At 36.7% G+C, this 16020-nt stretch overlaps 1 protein-coding gene across 1 annotated transcript in view; it reads right to left on the minus strand.

Annotated features, from left to right (window-relative positions):
- ANKRD42 (ankyrin repeat domain 42) overlaps window positions 1-16020 on the minus strand; it is a 58055-nt gene that overhangs the window by 21513 nt on the left and 20522 nt on the right. The window contains exons 7-8 of the mRNA XM_090267316.1: window positions 9801-10001; window positions 5262-5387 (exon numbers count right to left, since the gene is read on the minus strand). Coding sequence (XP_090123442.1) covers window positions 5262-5387; window positions 9801-10001 — 327 coding nt within the window. The remainder of the gene's footprint in view (window positions 1-5261; window positions 5388-9800; window positions 10002-16020) is intronic.

The raw sequence follows: 16020 nt of genomic DNA on the forward strand, positions 1-16020 counted from the left end.
AATTTTTATCCACGACATATTAATGTGGGACTGCCCATTCCACTGCACCCATTCCATGACACACTGTGTCTCCACGCCTCTGGGCCTATCTCCACAACTATGCCCCTCCTACCTGCCTGGTGAATGTGGCTTCTTTAAATCCTTGGTGGTCAGATTTCCATTACAGCTCAATTTTCTGATGGTTCTGGTTATTTGTTTTGAGAAATAGTTATAATTCTCTCCATGGTTGCACGAGAAGGTAAAGCTGACTACCTAGGCCTCCATTCGACCAGAAGTCACTTTCTCAACAATTTAATCCTTAGCACCTTTAGCAACTTCTGTTCAATTTCTACACCTGAATTCCTCTTGCATGTATTGGGTTGGCCAAAAAGTTCATTTGGTTTTTTCCATAAGATGGCTCTAGTAGCACTTAGTTGTCTTTTACTTCATTTGAAACAATGTTGCTAGATTGTATTGTGACAGCTGCATATCAGCATGCATTTTTTAAAAAGCATCAAAATGGGTAAATTTTTGTGTAGTCATTTTATATTGAAGATGGAAAAAACACTCACTGTTTTAGGTATATTATGCTTTATTATTTCAAGTTAAAAATGTCCCTGAAATGCAAAAAAAGATTTGTGCAGTATATGGAGAAGGTACTTTGACTGATCAAATGTGTCAAAAGGGATTTGCAAAGTTTCGTGCTGGGGATTTCTCACTGGATGTGGTGCATAGTTCAGTAGACCAGCTGAAGTTGAAAGCAATCAAATGCAGGCATTATTTGAGAAAAATCAACATTATACCACATGGGAGATAGCCAACATACTCAAAATATTCAAATCAATAAAGTTATTAGTGAAAATAAAAAATGTGTCTTTTATTTTACAGGAAAAAAAAAAGTGAACTTTTTGACCAACCCAATACTTTTTGTCATTTATTACATCCCGACATACAAATCTCTAGTTTTCATGGTATAAGTATGTAGCTCCTTAACAGTAAGGTCTGCAACTCATACTGTGTCCATGGTGTGTGTGGGCACATGGTTGGTGCTGAATACATATCTGCCTCTGTAAAATAAATCAGAGTATGAACTTTTGATATGGTTTTTGCACCTTAAAAAGTGAATCCACCTCCAATACTAGGACTAGAAAGCAAAGAATACAAAGCCAGATCCAGTGACAAAGCACCATCACTATAGCCCTATGGCCCAGTTTATAAAGGTCTGCAAGTACACTTGTCCTACCTTTCTCTAATTGACTCAGAGCCACCTGTCAGACTCAGAGTTGGCTCCTGGGGAGCCTAGGGCTTCTCTTTCTTCTACAGCAAATCCAAACCCAAGATTTCTAAAGGATTTCCCACACCTCTAGAAATAACCCTACTATATACAAAAACAGCAACATCTTTTCTCTTTAATACTTACAAAATCATATTTATGAATCCAAAACAATGGTGAATTTTATAAGACAGAGTGAGTTTAACCCAACATTTCCATTTTATTACACAGGTAATATGACAAAGTGTACTCAGGCAGGGCGAGAAATTCGCTTGTCATGTCCACGGTGGAGGAGGGGGGAGTTTTCCACAGAGCCCGGGGCAGGACCCTGGACGCGTTTTCCGCAGACTGAAACTTCTTGAAACCCAGCGTCTGACACTGACTAGGTTCCAAGTGAATGTTGGCCCTGGAGCTGTAAGGCTAAAGGGAAGTCTTTCTCTTCTGGGTTCTCTCTGTGCTTTTTTCTGCCTGGAGTCAAATTCCCTCCTTTGCACTCACCGGTTTTGTAAACCAAGGGAAGTCACCGATGCCCTGTTAGATCTGGCGTGCGCTCACATATCTTGCTTCATGCTCCGTTCTTTCTCTTGCCCGGTTCTCCTGCCACATTCGTTTTCTTTAATGGCATTTGAAAGGCCCAACTGCAGTATCTCTTTCTCCTCAGGACCTTGGTGGTACTTGCCCTTCCCTGCTCTCATAGCTAATAACTAGGCTGGGGGGCCCGGCTCTTTCTCAGTCTTCACCTCTCATTTAAAGTTAAATCACTTCTCATGCTATATCTAATGTAGGTTTCTCTTGTAATTCTGTCCTAAAACCTTGTTCTTTTCTTTCTTTGTAGCTCTTGGGGAGAGTGGCTGGAAGAGCATGTGGGGACCAAAAATAGAGCTGTGGTGGATTTGGAAAATACAGTCTGCTGTAATGCCCATTTTCTAAATATTTTAATATGCCTTTGGTCCAACATGAGATTTTGTATTTATTCATATTGATACAAGTAGCTCTTACCCCTGGCTGGTTTGGCTCAGTGGATTGAGCGTCGGCCTGCGAGCTAAGTGTCACTGGTTCGATCTTCCAGTCAGGGCACATCAGAGAAGGAAAACTCTGACTCCAAAAAACCTCCGCTGCCTTGCGGCATACCTCTTCAGGGGAAAGGCTAAGGGAGTAAACCCCGACAGAAAATCCGGAGCCGGAGTCCCTAAGGCGGTTTGACGTTGTAGTCAACACCGGCAACTCCTGCGGCGCACCTGAAGCCAAGCTGTATTGACTCCGTCTTTCCCTTGGACCCTTCAGCTGCGAAGAGAGGGGGGGTCTGCTGCATGGGCAACAGCAGACCCTCCATATCACCTTGCCCAGGCTCTGTAGCTTCAGCTTCACTGGAGAGGACACTCCAGCGTCATCGCAAGATGTCGATTCAACACGGGAGGAGACAGATACTGTGTCACTCCCGAGTCGGACTGCACAGCCATTCTCGGCGGTGCAGATAGACTCTTAAGAAGCTACACCATTGTCTCTCGAGACGGACGGCTGCCGACGACGATGAATATGACAAAGGGGAGGGGGGTTGCCTACGTAATTTATCTACAATGAAATACAACAATTTTTATCCAAAATCCTTATTGTATATTGATTAGAATATGTTGATTAATTTGATCAATATTTTCTAAGAGAACAGGATAAAATTATGCAGTGGCTATAAATTTTGAAGAAATGACTTGAAATAATTATGGCTTAAAAGTAAGTGAAAGGAGAGGTCATAGTGGATTTAACAATCATTAAATGACTAATAGGTACTGCAGCTTACTTACTGAATCAAAATTAAAATGAAAGAAAAAGAAGAAGATTGATTGACAAAATGTGAATTAAATTATAAGGAAACACCAACTTTTATTTACCCAATTTGGGTAATGATTTAAACATACAGATGTTCCCCAGAAATGATAATGTACACAAAAATTCCCCTTCCCCTGCTACAGTCACTTATCACCCTTTCAGCATACCATCTGATCCACCCCTGGCCCCAGGAGCCCTTAAGAGACAGACTGACAAGAGAAGGGGTGAAGGGAAAGCCCTTCAGGTTTCTCCTCACTTTCACCCTCTCGTGTTCTCAAAATGGCTGTATCCCAGACACCCTGTTGTTGTACATCAATCTCTTTAGAACCTTCTTCCAGATCCCTCATTTTCATCTCAGTTCAAGTGATGAAGAAATAAATGATTGAAAAAGGCTGAAAACCATCTGTCAATAAAATTTACTTTAACATTTCCCCAAAGATGTATTATAAATACCATGAGAAAGCCTCTCTTTTGCTTGCATAAATGACACCCTACATACACATTAGGAATAAAAATTGGTTATATATAGGTCATTAAAGGGAGGCTTTGCTCCAGGGCAGCACATTTTAAAAAACACAATATTTTATGCACATTTCCAGTCTCCACTCCTGTATAAATCCCATAGTGAAAAGCTTTAATGCCTAGGCAACTATCAGAAATTGATGGAGCGAGATCCTGCAAGTACAGCGTAGTGTTTACCAAATTGAGTGTCAGAACATGGCAGCAGCTGGACTGCCCTCCTGGACTTTTGACGTATGCAAATGAACCATATACAAATTAACCTGGTCCCAGCCTCTCCCATAGAAAATAAAAATGGACTTTGCTTGTTCTCAGAAGAAATGTTGATGGACCTATCACCATATATTGACTGGCCTGGTGGGGGAAAAGCAGGGAGATGTAAATAACCTGCTGAATGTGTTGATGGGTAAACGCACCCTAACCAAAATGTGTGTTTGGCAAAGTGTGGAGACGGCGCCCGCAGACTCACAGGTAGGTGATTCCTACAGCCCCCGTGGGTAACCACGAGTCTCCACTCCCCCTTCCTCTCCCCTTTCCCCCTTCCCTTTTCCCCTTGCTCGTACAGACCCTTTGAGGTGGACAGGGAACCACCTTTCCCCTGCTTCCCTTACTCCTATGGGCCTTGGAGTTGGTTCTGGAGTTTCTTCTTCCCTCCAACCCCCTTCCCCATTTTCCCTCAATAAACCCATTGTTTAATCCTAGAATAGTCTCCAGGAGATTTCTCACAGCAAGGCTACCTGACAGAAAGGACCACTCTATATATAAGAGAAACCCCTTTCACTTTCCCTTCTTCCTGCCCCAACCAACCTTTCTCTTATAAAACCACTGATACACATGGGGCTTAAGATTGTTAGGATACATTATTAATTAAACAAACTTTAATGATTAAGCTAAGAACCTAACTAACAGAAACATAATCTGTGATTAGTTGTTATTTATAAAATAATGGAAGGTATTTAAGAACTAAAGTCCAATTCAAACACATGAAGACTTTTGTAAGAATTACCAGCCATCAGATTATTAAAAAACGTAATATCACAAATGAAGCAAAATGGAAATTTCAGGTGCAGTAGGTTAAAGATTTGGTCTTTGTTTTATAAATAAAAATTTGGCAAGGATAAATCCTAGAAATATACTCCTGACACTGAGTTGACAATTTGACAAAGTCCGATTAAAAAACAAAAAAAAAATTGATTAATATTTTAGAATTCCACATAGAAGGAGGGAGAGTGCAGAGAAAAGTTGCAAACATCTTGAAAACATGTTCACATCATGTTAATTGATATTTCTATGGTAGTAAAAACATTTTTGCAGAGTATAAGAAAAAAAGAAAACTCTGCTAGATCTTCTTCAAGACACAGGGTTTCTGTTTTAGCATGACTAGATCATTTTTAGTCCAAAGAAAATGTTAGTTCCAAACAACTTCTCTAGTAATGAAATTCACATCTTAACCACATGACAATATCAAAAGAGAATTTCTATTGGAATTACCCTCAAATGTCATAATGTATGAATGTCTGATATATAAAAGGAATATCACACTAGAATTAAAAATTAAACATTCTATATACCATACATTTTCATGTTTCTGATGTATAATTTTTTAAGTAAATAACTCAATAGCAATTGTGTCAGAATTGAAAATTAAGCAGGAATTATAACTCACCTTTATGCATGGGAGTTGATCCATTATTATCACGTTCATTAATATTGATTACTCCATCTTCAATTAATTTTTTAAGCATTTCCAAATCACCCTTAAAGGCAGCCACATGACCTGGAAATGCTAAAGCTATGAATAAAAAATTCAACATTTCAGAAAACACATGAGTTTATTCTTTTTTCCTGCCTTGAGCAATCACACATTTCAGATTTCAATATCAACTGAAGTATTAGAATATCATATTGGAATTAGCTGATGCAATGACAAGTAATAAAAAAAGAACCACAAAATAAGATTATTATTGTGTAACCCTTCTACCATTAGGACCTCAAACATGCTAGGAGTAGTATTATACCAGAACTATTCTTAGTCATATTTACTTTTACCCTTGGTCCACCATAAAACATGAGAAGATGGTCATTTTCAATCCTTTACATAAAGATGTACTTGGTCTTAATAAGTCTTACATTTGCACAAACCACTGTTTCTCTTCTTGTTTGCAAGAAAGTGAAGAAAGCAAAATAAACTGAAGGTAGATAAAGTGTATGTATGTATGTAAATATATACAGATACAAATATAAATACATATACATGCTATACATGTGTGAATGTAACCTGACCTAGTGTCTAGCACATAGTAAATACTTGATAAAATGTTTTTAATAAAACTATATATACTGAGCCCTTACTGACACAGTTGTAAACACTTCTAAGGATTGCTTCATTTAACGCTCTTAATTCTGAGATACAGTTATTCTCATTTTTACATATGGAAAGGAAACAACCTAGAACAGCCAAAGACTATTTAAAAAGAATGATGTTGGAGACTTACACTTCCTGATTCTAAGACTTAGTATAAAGCGACAGTAATCAAGACAGTGTAGGACTGGTACATAAAAAGACATATCAATAAGACAGAATGTAGAGACCAGAGATACACCTATACATGTACAGGTGACTGATTTTTGACACAGCTGCTGAGAATTTTCAATGGGAAAATAAAGGCTTTCCAAAAATATGGTGCCAGGACAAGTGGCTATATATTTTTTAAATTAAAATCAACACTTTACTTCACTCAATACATAAAATTTAACTTGCTGTAGATCAAAAATATAAATTAAAAAGCTAAACTGTAAAACATCTAGAAAACATAGGAGAATACCTTGCTGACCTTGGGGTGGGCAAATATTTCATAAATAGGACACAAAAACATGACCTGTAGAAAGCTGATAAATTGTACTTTATCAAAATTTACAATAAAACTTTTCGTCTTTGAAAGACACTACTAAGAAGATAAACAAGCTTCAGAGTGGGACAAAGTATTTGCAATACATATATCTGCAAAATGAAAAGAACTGTCAAAATTTAATAATTAGTAGACAAGCAAACCAATAAAAACATGGGCAAAAGAACTGAATAGACACTTCATAAAGAACATATGTGAATGATCTTATGAGAGATGCTCAATATCATTATTATCAGGAAAATGTAGATTAAAACCACAATAATATAACACCACCCATCCATTAGAATGGCTAAAATAAAACGGACTGACCATATCAAAAGTTGGAAATTCCATGGAGCAAACAGAATTCTCATGCATATCTTGTGGGGATATAAGTGATACAACCATTTTGGAAAACAGTTTAAAAACTTCTTAAACATACACCTACCATACACCGCACTCTTATGTATTTACCAAGAGAAATGTAAACATATGTCTAAGTAAATGTGCAGAGAAACTTCATTAATGGCCTCAAATTGGAAACAATTCAAATACTCATCAGCAGGTGAACTGATAAAATAATGGTACATCCATACAGTGGAATACTATTTAGCAATAAAAAGGAATGAACTACTAAAATACATAACACAGATGAGACTAAAATGGTTCCATTAAAAAATTCAAACTAGCCCTGGCCAGGTAGCTCAGTTGGTTAGAGCATCATCCTAATACATCAAGGTTGTGGGTTTGATCTCCATTTGGGGCACATATAAGAAGCAACCAAAGAAGGCATAAATAAGTGGAACAACAAATCAATCTCTCTCTTTCTCTCTCTTTCCCTCCCTCCCTCCCTCACCACCCCCCATCTCACTAAAATCAATCAATAATTTCTCTTTTTATTTCAAACTAATCTATAGCAGCAATTTTCAACAGGTGTACTGCTAGAATTTTTAAAACATGCAATACCTGACTATTTAGTCAGGGGCACTGACCTCTTTTTCCTTAGATTGTCAAATTAAAAAATGACAACAGCCAACATAATAGCTGTCTGGTTTGAATCAATCAAAATGATACCTATTTTCTTTATCAAATCAGCAAAAAATGTTTGGGGTTTTTTTGGTTTTTTTTTTGGTGTGCCACAGAATTTTAGTAGTTTGTGTGTGCCAAGAGTTGAAAAAGGTTGAAAATCGCTGATCTACAGTGACAGAAAGCAAATCAGTGGTTGTGTGGGGCCAAGGTCAAAGGAGGGATAAACTTCAAGGAAGAATGAAAAAACCCTTGAGGTGATGGGAATGTTTTGTATCTTGATTGTGGTAGTTGTTTAATGAGTATATACAACCATCCAAACTCATCAAATTGCACACTTTAAATGAATAGTTTATTGCATATAAATCATACTTTAATAAAGTTGATTTTTTAAAGATTTTATTTATTTTTGGAGAGTAGGAAAGGGAAAGAGAAAGAGAGGGAGAGAAATATCAATGTATGGTTGCGTCTCACACGCCCCCAACTGGGGACGTGGCCCGCGACCCAGACCCAGGCATGTGCCTGACTGGGAACTGTACCGGCGACCATGGTTCACAGGCCAGCACTCAGTCCACTGAGCCACAGCAGCCAGAGCTAAGTTGATTTTTTAAAAACAAGGATATCATCAAAGTGAAAAAACAAACCACAGTATGAGAATATGTATCTATATCAGATAAAATTAATAAAAGATTGGTACTGAGACTATAGAAAGAACTCAAAGTATTTAGAAAAGGACAAAGAACACAATTGTTTAAAAGGGAGAAAGGTATAGGCAGGCAATTCATAGAAAACTAAAATAGACAATAACTTTACAAAAAGATGTTCAACCTCATTAGAAATCAAGAAAATGCAAATCTAAACACAAATTAAACTTTTTCATAGCCAATTAATTTGCAAAAAATTTTAAGTCTGACAATACTGAATATTGTTTCTCTAAATTATTAGCAAACCTAACTGATAAAGAGTGTAAATTTCTACAACTACATTGATGAAATATTGATGAAGAATGCAGCAATACCTATTTATACTGAAGATGGGCATGGGCATATTCCACAAAGCTAAACCTAAAGTAGAGTTTTCCAAGTATTTACCAAGGCAGAGCTGTTAACTCTTAGTCTTCAGAGAAGACAGGCAGTACCTCAAAAATCCTTATTCAGTGCTCCCAGTGTGCCATACAATTATCATTTTCTGTGTGGGCTATGTGTAAAAAAAGGTAAGGAGGCATTTCTCCAAAGAATCTCTTATACATGTACATAAAAGGAGACACAGACAAGAATATCCATTAGTAGACTGACTGTAATAGTGAAAAATTGTAAAAATGTAAATAGGGAAAATGTAAGTTGGAGAATGGATAAATAATGGTTTGTATAAAATATAATGCTATACAATCACTTAAAAAAATAAACTAGGATACATCTATCAACCTAATCTCAAAAATACATCATAGAAGGTAAGTCACAGAAGGAAACAAACTCTTTTATGTCATTTTTATAAAGTTTTAAAAGAAGTTTCAAAGATTGCTAGTTGTTGACTACAATCCCTTTCCTTCATCAGTAAGAGAGTTGCAGCTGAGATGAGGCTACTCAGCTGGGTGTTGGATTTGTCAGGCTTCCTTGCAGCTACATGTGGCCATGTAAAGAAATTCTTGCCAATGGAAAGTTAGCAAAAGTGATGAGTGCAAATTAGACCTTGAAAATCTATAGTCCTAGGCATATACTCTAGTTCCCTCCCTACCTCCTGCTGGATTAGCAACAACCACAGAGAATTAGTTGGGAAGATAGTGGGTCCCTGGTGACTGAATAGAAGAGATTTATTTTCCAACCCAAGTTGTCATAAAAAGAAATGAACTTCTATATCAATTAAACATCTGAATTTTAGGATTTCTCAGTTATATAGCAGCTTGGTCTCTGATTCTAAAATTACACAAAACAATACTACATATTTTTGTGGGTATATATATACTAAATATTAAACCACAGAATGGGATTACAAATCCAAAACGTCCTCTGAGGAAGAAGAAAAGGGAATGGATGGTATTGGAGGAGAGAGATCCAAAAGATTCAACTGTATTTATATCTTATTCTTAAACCCAATAGTATAAAGATTGTTCATTATATTAATCTATATATATTTCTGCCTAAACTATTTCATAATGAAGATAAGAACCTGAATAAATATATGGACAATGATATGGAATACATTAATATAACCTTTAGCTTACAACTTCTTTCTTTTCCTTTTCCGTTTATCCTACATATTAAATGCTAAAACATTTCAGGCTTATTACTTACTTTCTTGATCTTTCGGAGCATTTCCTTCATACTCTGGTCCCTGGATAAACTGTAAAATGTTCTGCTTATAGAACCGCTGGGCCAGGTCCAGTACATTTTCTCCATTATCATTGAATGCTTTTAAAGCTTGTGTTGCACTGCTCATTCTGCTGAGTAGAAACTTAAAACAGTGAAGGTGGCCTTCCATGGCCGCTAAGTGAACTATAGGTGAGAGAAAAAAGAGAATTTCATTTTAAAATTGACAATAAAATAATCATGAAAAAAGAAATAACACTTTGGCTCTAAACCTCACAGGGAGATGGCTATCCTGCCTTATATAACAGAAACATACTCTGAGCAAGGATAACAGAACTTTTTCCAGCATATATGTCCTTATCAGCCTTATAGTCATGCCAAAGCAATACTTTCTACGAGGGCAGAAAGGTCAGGTGAGGGTCACCAAACAGCCAGCCCCAGAAAATTTTCTTAGAAAGTGAAACCCCAATTATTCAGCTTACCCTTACATGAGAAAATACTTGCAATGCAGGATAAATAGATGATAGATAAATTTTAATATTTTTCAAAAAAGGAGAAAGAAATAAACTAAAAGACTCACTATGCAAATATGAATGATGCTATCGTTATCACTATGTATTCTGTCACTTTTCCATAAACATTATTTTTATTATAAACAAGATGGCTGGATCAAAATTACAGACTAAGTATACACACTACCTTATCAAATGATCCTTCAGAATTCTTCAAAATATTAAGATAGCTTGTAAAGCCATAAAGGGCTAGATAAAGAAGAACACCATGTACAGACAAGAAATGTTAAGGAATCCCTGAAAGAAAATATATCGAATCAGATTGAAGGAGAGCCACAATCCAGAATGGTTCTGGGGTCTTCCAAGCTTAGAGACAATGAATACAAACCCAAGAGAGCCTTTGCACTCTTGAGAAGTGACTATCTGGGAAATAGCCTAATCAATATACAAATCTTGCCTCTAGAGAAGTAGGGCAGTGCCCAAGTGACCAATCTAACTCAGGAGAAACAAGAAAGATAAGTTGCCGGCACATAGCACTCTACACTTTCTCAGCCAAACCTCCTCCTTGAAACTTCAAACTACAGACTCCTCTAACTGCTTACTCATCATATACACTGATGTCTTGGAGGCATTTCTAACTTAACATGTCAAGAACTGAACTCCTTATAATTCTTGCATACATTTTTCTTACATAGTGCCCCCATCTCAGTTAATGGAACCTCTCCTCCCCATCTAGTTAAGACCAAAAACCCTGGAACCATCCTTGACTCCACTGTCAATCCCCACATATAGTCAATCAGTAAATCTAATTGGCTCTATCTTTAAAAGGTAGACAGACTCAATTACTTCCCAATATCTTTGTTACCTCTACTCTGGTCCAATCAAACAGTAGCCTAAATTGTTGCATCAGTCTCCTAACTGCCCTGTTTCCGCCCTTGCCACCCCCATGCCCTCACTGTAATCTGTTGTAAACAGCCAAAGTGATGCTCTTAACTACAGGTGACGACACTCTTGTGCGCAAAATCTTTCAATAGTTGCTGTTACCTCTCCGATCTCATCATCTGTTACCCACCCCCTCACTTCTGTTCCAACCACAGCTACTACTTGCTGTTACTCAAATACCCAAATACCAGGCACACCCCTGTCTCAGTTTCATACTTGCTGTTACCTCTTCCTGAAAAGTTTTCCCCCTAATGATACCCATAAGTTGTTTCTTAAACTCCTTCAGGTCCTTACCCAACTGTCATCTATTCAGTGAAGGCTTCCCTGACCAATTATTTTAAAATCCATCCCCTCTAACATTCTCCTCCCCTTTCCTATGTTACCCAAACACACATCACTATTTAATGTAATTTTGTTCATTCATTTTGACTATTGTCTGTCTCCCCACTCACCACCACAAAAAGGCAGGTACTTTTGTCTGTTTTATTTGGTGTCATATCCCTAGAACCGAGAAGAGGGATTAACATAGACTAGATGCTCAACAAATAAATTACGAATTAATAATTTTTTAAGAGAGAAGTTTGAACACAAGCAGTCTAATGCTGAGGACACAACCTTAACCTCTATGACACTATTAAAAATATACTATACATGTTCAAAGAAATAAAAGTTGGATTTTTAAAAATAAGCAGGCATATTTATAAAATACTAAATAAAAATGAAATTGCCCCCTTCCTTGTATTACAGAAAAGTCAGTTCCAGGTGGGTTGGAAACCTAAATGTGAAAGTAAAATAAAATTTCTAGAAGATAATATAAAAGCAATGGGGGAAAAACGGGACAATTGTATTAGAAAAATAATTTTAAAAAAGAATGTTTTCATGACTATAAAGTAGGGAGAGACATTTTTAACAAGATTCAGAAAGCACTAACCATAAAGAGCTTATTAAACTGGACTATCTGAAATTAAAACTTCTAATAATCAAAAGACCTTTTAAGAGAATGAAAAGGTAAGCCACAGAATGGAAAAGATATTTAAATGAAAAAGATATCTGCAACATATGTAAGTGACCAAGAGCTTATATCTAGGATATATAAAGAATGTCTACAATTTGATTTTTAAAAAGACAACTAACTTAATAAAAAAATAGGCAAACGATTTGAACTGGTACTTCGTGAAAAAAAATAACTTAATGATCATTAGGCATATGAATGATGTTCTACATCAGGGGGTCCCTGACCTCCAGGTATCGGACCAGTAGCACTCTTAGCCTGTTAGGAACCGGGCCACACAGCAGGAGGTGCACTTGAATGTAATGCGCTTGAATCATCCTGACACCATCTCCCCCACCCCAGGTCAGTGGAAAACCTGTCTTCCACGAAATCAGTTCCTGGTGCCAAAAAGGTTGGGGACCGCTGTTCTGTATTTTTAGTCATCATGGAAAATGCAAATTAAAACCATAAAATATTACTATGTACCCAAAAGAATGACTAAAACAAAAACAAATCAAGTGTCAATGAGAAAAGTGGAGCAACCTCAGTCTTACACACTGCTCATAAGCATATACAAGGGAGGACCCACAAAAAAACGGAATTATCTTCTGAAGGGCGAGCCCTTTGTCGTACGTTTCCCCCACTAGGAAAGTGTTCTAGGAATCCATCTGTATTAGTGTACCAGCTGGCGATGTTGTGAGAGGCTGCGTTTATCTTCAGCGTATGTTTTTGGAAGACTTTCAACGCATTTACTCATTTCATGATGGGTGATTTACAAGCACACTTGCCCACGTTGCACTGAGTGTTCAGCAGTTTTTGACCAAAAACAGCGTGACCCCCCTGTGCCTCACCCTCCCTACTCACACCATTTCATCCCAAGTGACTTTTTTTGTTTCCACAGATGAAAAATGTCATCAAAGGGAAACATCTTGCTTATGTGAAGAGGTGAAACAAAAAACAGCAAAAGCACTAAAGGGCATCAAAATTGACAAGTTAAAAAACTGAGCAGTGGAAAAAACATCTTAATAGGTGTAATGCATCAAATGAAAAGCACTTTGAAGGTGACTGAAGTTTAAACATGTAAGAATACATACATAATGTTTTTATAAATAACTTTTTTTGGGGGGGGCCACCCTCATAAATTGATACAACCACTTTGGAAAGATCAAAAGAATCCAGACACAAAAGACTACCAGTGTGTTATTTTATTCCATACAGTTCAGAAAAAGAAAAATACAAGTTTTTATGTTAGAAGTTAGTGATTAACTTTGGAGTGATTAACTAGAAAGAAAGAGGACATGAAGGAGACTATTCTATTTCTTGATTTGGCTAATGGTTACAGAGAAGTGTTCGTTTGTGAAAATTCAATGAGCTGTGCGTTTAAATTGGGCACTTTTCTGTATGCATGTTATACTTCAATGAAATGTTTTATAAGCTTATTTTTTATTAAAGTATAGTTTCAAGTGTTCAATATAGTAATCTGACATTTATGTACCTTATGTAATTGCCACAATAAGTCTAGTAACCATGTCGTATGTATAAAGTTATTACAATCTTATTGACTAAATTCCCTATGTTGTGTATTACATCCCTGTGACTTATTTTATAACTAGAAGTTTGTATCTGTTATTCTCCTTCACTTTTTTCACCCATATCCCTACCCCTCCACTCTGCAAAACCAGTTTGTTCTCTGTATATATGAGTCTATTTCTGTTTTGTTTTGTTTGTTTGTTTTGTGTTTTTAGATTCCACACACATGTAAGTGAAATCATATGGTATTTGTCTTTCTCTTATTTATCTCAACATAATACCCTCTAGGTCCATCCATGTTGCCACAAATAGCAAAATTTCATTATTTTTAATGACTAATATTCCATTATATATATATACGTACCACAGCTTTTTAAGAAAACTTTTCATTGAATTTCATGGGTGACATTGGTTAATAAAATTATATAGGTTTCAGGTGTATAATTCTGTAATACATCATCTGTATATGTACCACAGCTTTTTTTATCCACTTGTCTTTTTTTTAAAAATGATTTTATTTATTTATTTCTAGAGAGAAGGGGAAGGAAAAGTAGATAGAAACATTGATGTGAGAGAGAACATTGATCAGTTACCTCTCACAGGCACCCTGACTGGGGACCAAACCTGCAACCCAGACATGTACCCTGACTGGGAATCAAACCAGAAACCCTTTACTTTGCAGGATAATACCCAACCAGCTGAGCCACACCAGTCAGGACTATCCACTTGTCTATTGATGAGCATTTGGGTTGCTTCCATATCTTGGCTATTGTAAATGATGCTGCAATGAGCATACAGATGCATATATCTTCAAATTAGTGTTTTTTTTCTTTTCTTTTCTTTTTACTGTGTGGTTGCCTCTCACTCGCGCCCCTAACTGAGGACCTAGTCATGTGCCCTGACTGGGAATCGAACCAGCGACACCTGGCTCGCAGGCCGACGCTCAATCCACTGAGCCACAGCCGCCAGGGCTCTATGTGTTTTTATTTTCTATGGTAAATACCCAGAATTGAAATTGCTGGGTCATAAGGCAGTTTCATTTTAAATTTACTGAAGAACTTCCATACTGTTTTACATAATGGTGCACCAATTTACAGTTCCACCAACAGTGCATGAGGCTTCCCCTTTCTTCACATCCTCAACAACACTTGTTATTTGTTGACTTTTTGATAATAGCCATTCTAATAGGTATGACAATACAGTAATCCCTCTCTATATCGTGGCCTCACTGTATCATGGGATTTTTAAAAATATATGTAATTATTTACCGCAGATTTTTCACTGTATCGCGGGATTTTGCAGTACTGTATACGTATGTTGTTAAAGTTATGTAGGTTTAAGAGTGTAGAATATGTTTAAGAACATAAGTAGTGTTTATAAAAGTGTGGAAAAGGTTAATAAGGGAGTGGGAAAGGTTAACAAGGGACTAGAAACGGTTTATAAGTGTGTGGGAAGGGTTTATAAACCCTTGAAATATATATAAACACTAAAATAATGTAAGGTTCCTACTTTGCAGATTTTCACCTATCGCAGGGGGGTCTAGGTCATAATACCCACGATAAGTGAGGGAATACTGTTATATCTTATTTCTCTGATGATTAATAATGTTGAGCATCTTTTCATATGTCTGTAGGCCATCAGTATATCTTCTTTGGAGAAATGTCTAGTCCAAACTTCTGCCCATTTTTTAATTGGATTGTTTGATTTTTTAATGTTGAGTTATATGAGTTCAGTATATGTTTTGGATATTAACCCCTTATCAGATATATCATTTCTAAATATCTTCTCCCATTCAGTAAGTTATCTTTTCATTTTGTTAATGGTTTCCTTTACTATGCAAAACCTTTTTGGTTTAATGTATTCCCATTTGTTTATTTTTGCTTTTGTTCTTACTTGGGGGGGGGGGGGGACATATGCTGCCTCCAAGAGACCCATCTCAGATAGAAAAATACACACAGACTAAAAGTAATGGAATGGGAAAAGATATTCATGCAAATTGAAAGGGAAAAATAGCTGCATTAGCAGTAATTACATCTTACAAAATAGACTTTAAAACCAAGGCTACAGTAAGAGACAAAGAAGGGCACTACCTAACGATAAAGGAAACAATTCAACAAGAGGGTATAACCCTACTAAACATAGGAGCACCTAAATATGTAAAGCAAATTTTGATGAACATAAAAAGAGAGATTGACAGACATACAGTCATAGTTGGGGATTTTAACACCCC

The sequence above is a fragment of the Furipterus horrens genome, unplaced genomic scaffold (genome assembly GCF_987537825.1).
Source record: "Furipterus horrens unplaced genomic scaffold, mFurHor1.1.pri manual_scaffold_2, whole genome shotgun sequence".
NCBI lineage: Eukaryota > Metazoa > Chordata > Mammalia > Chiroptera > Furipteridae > Furipterus > Furipterus horrens.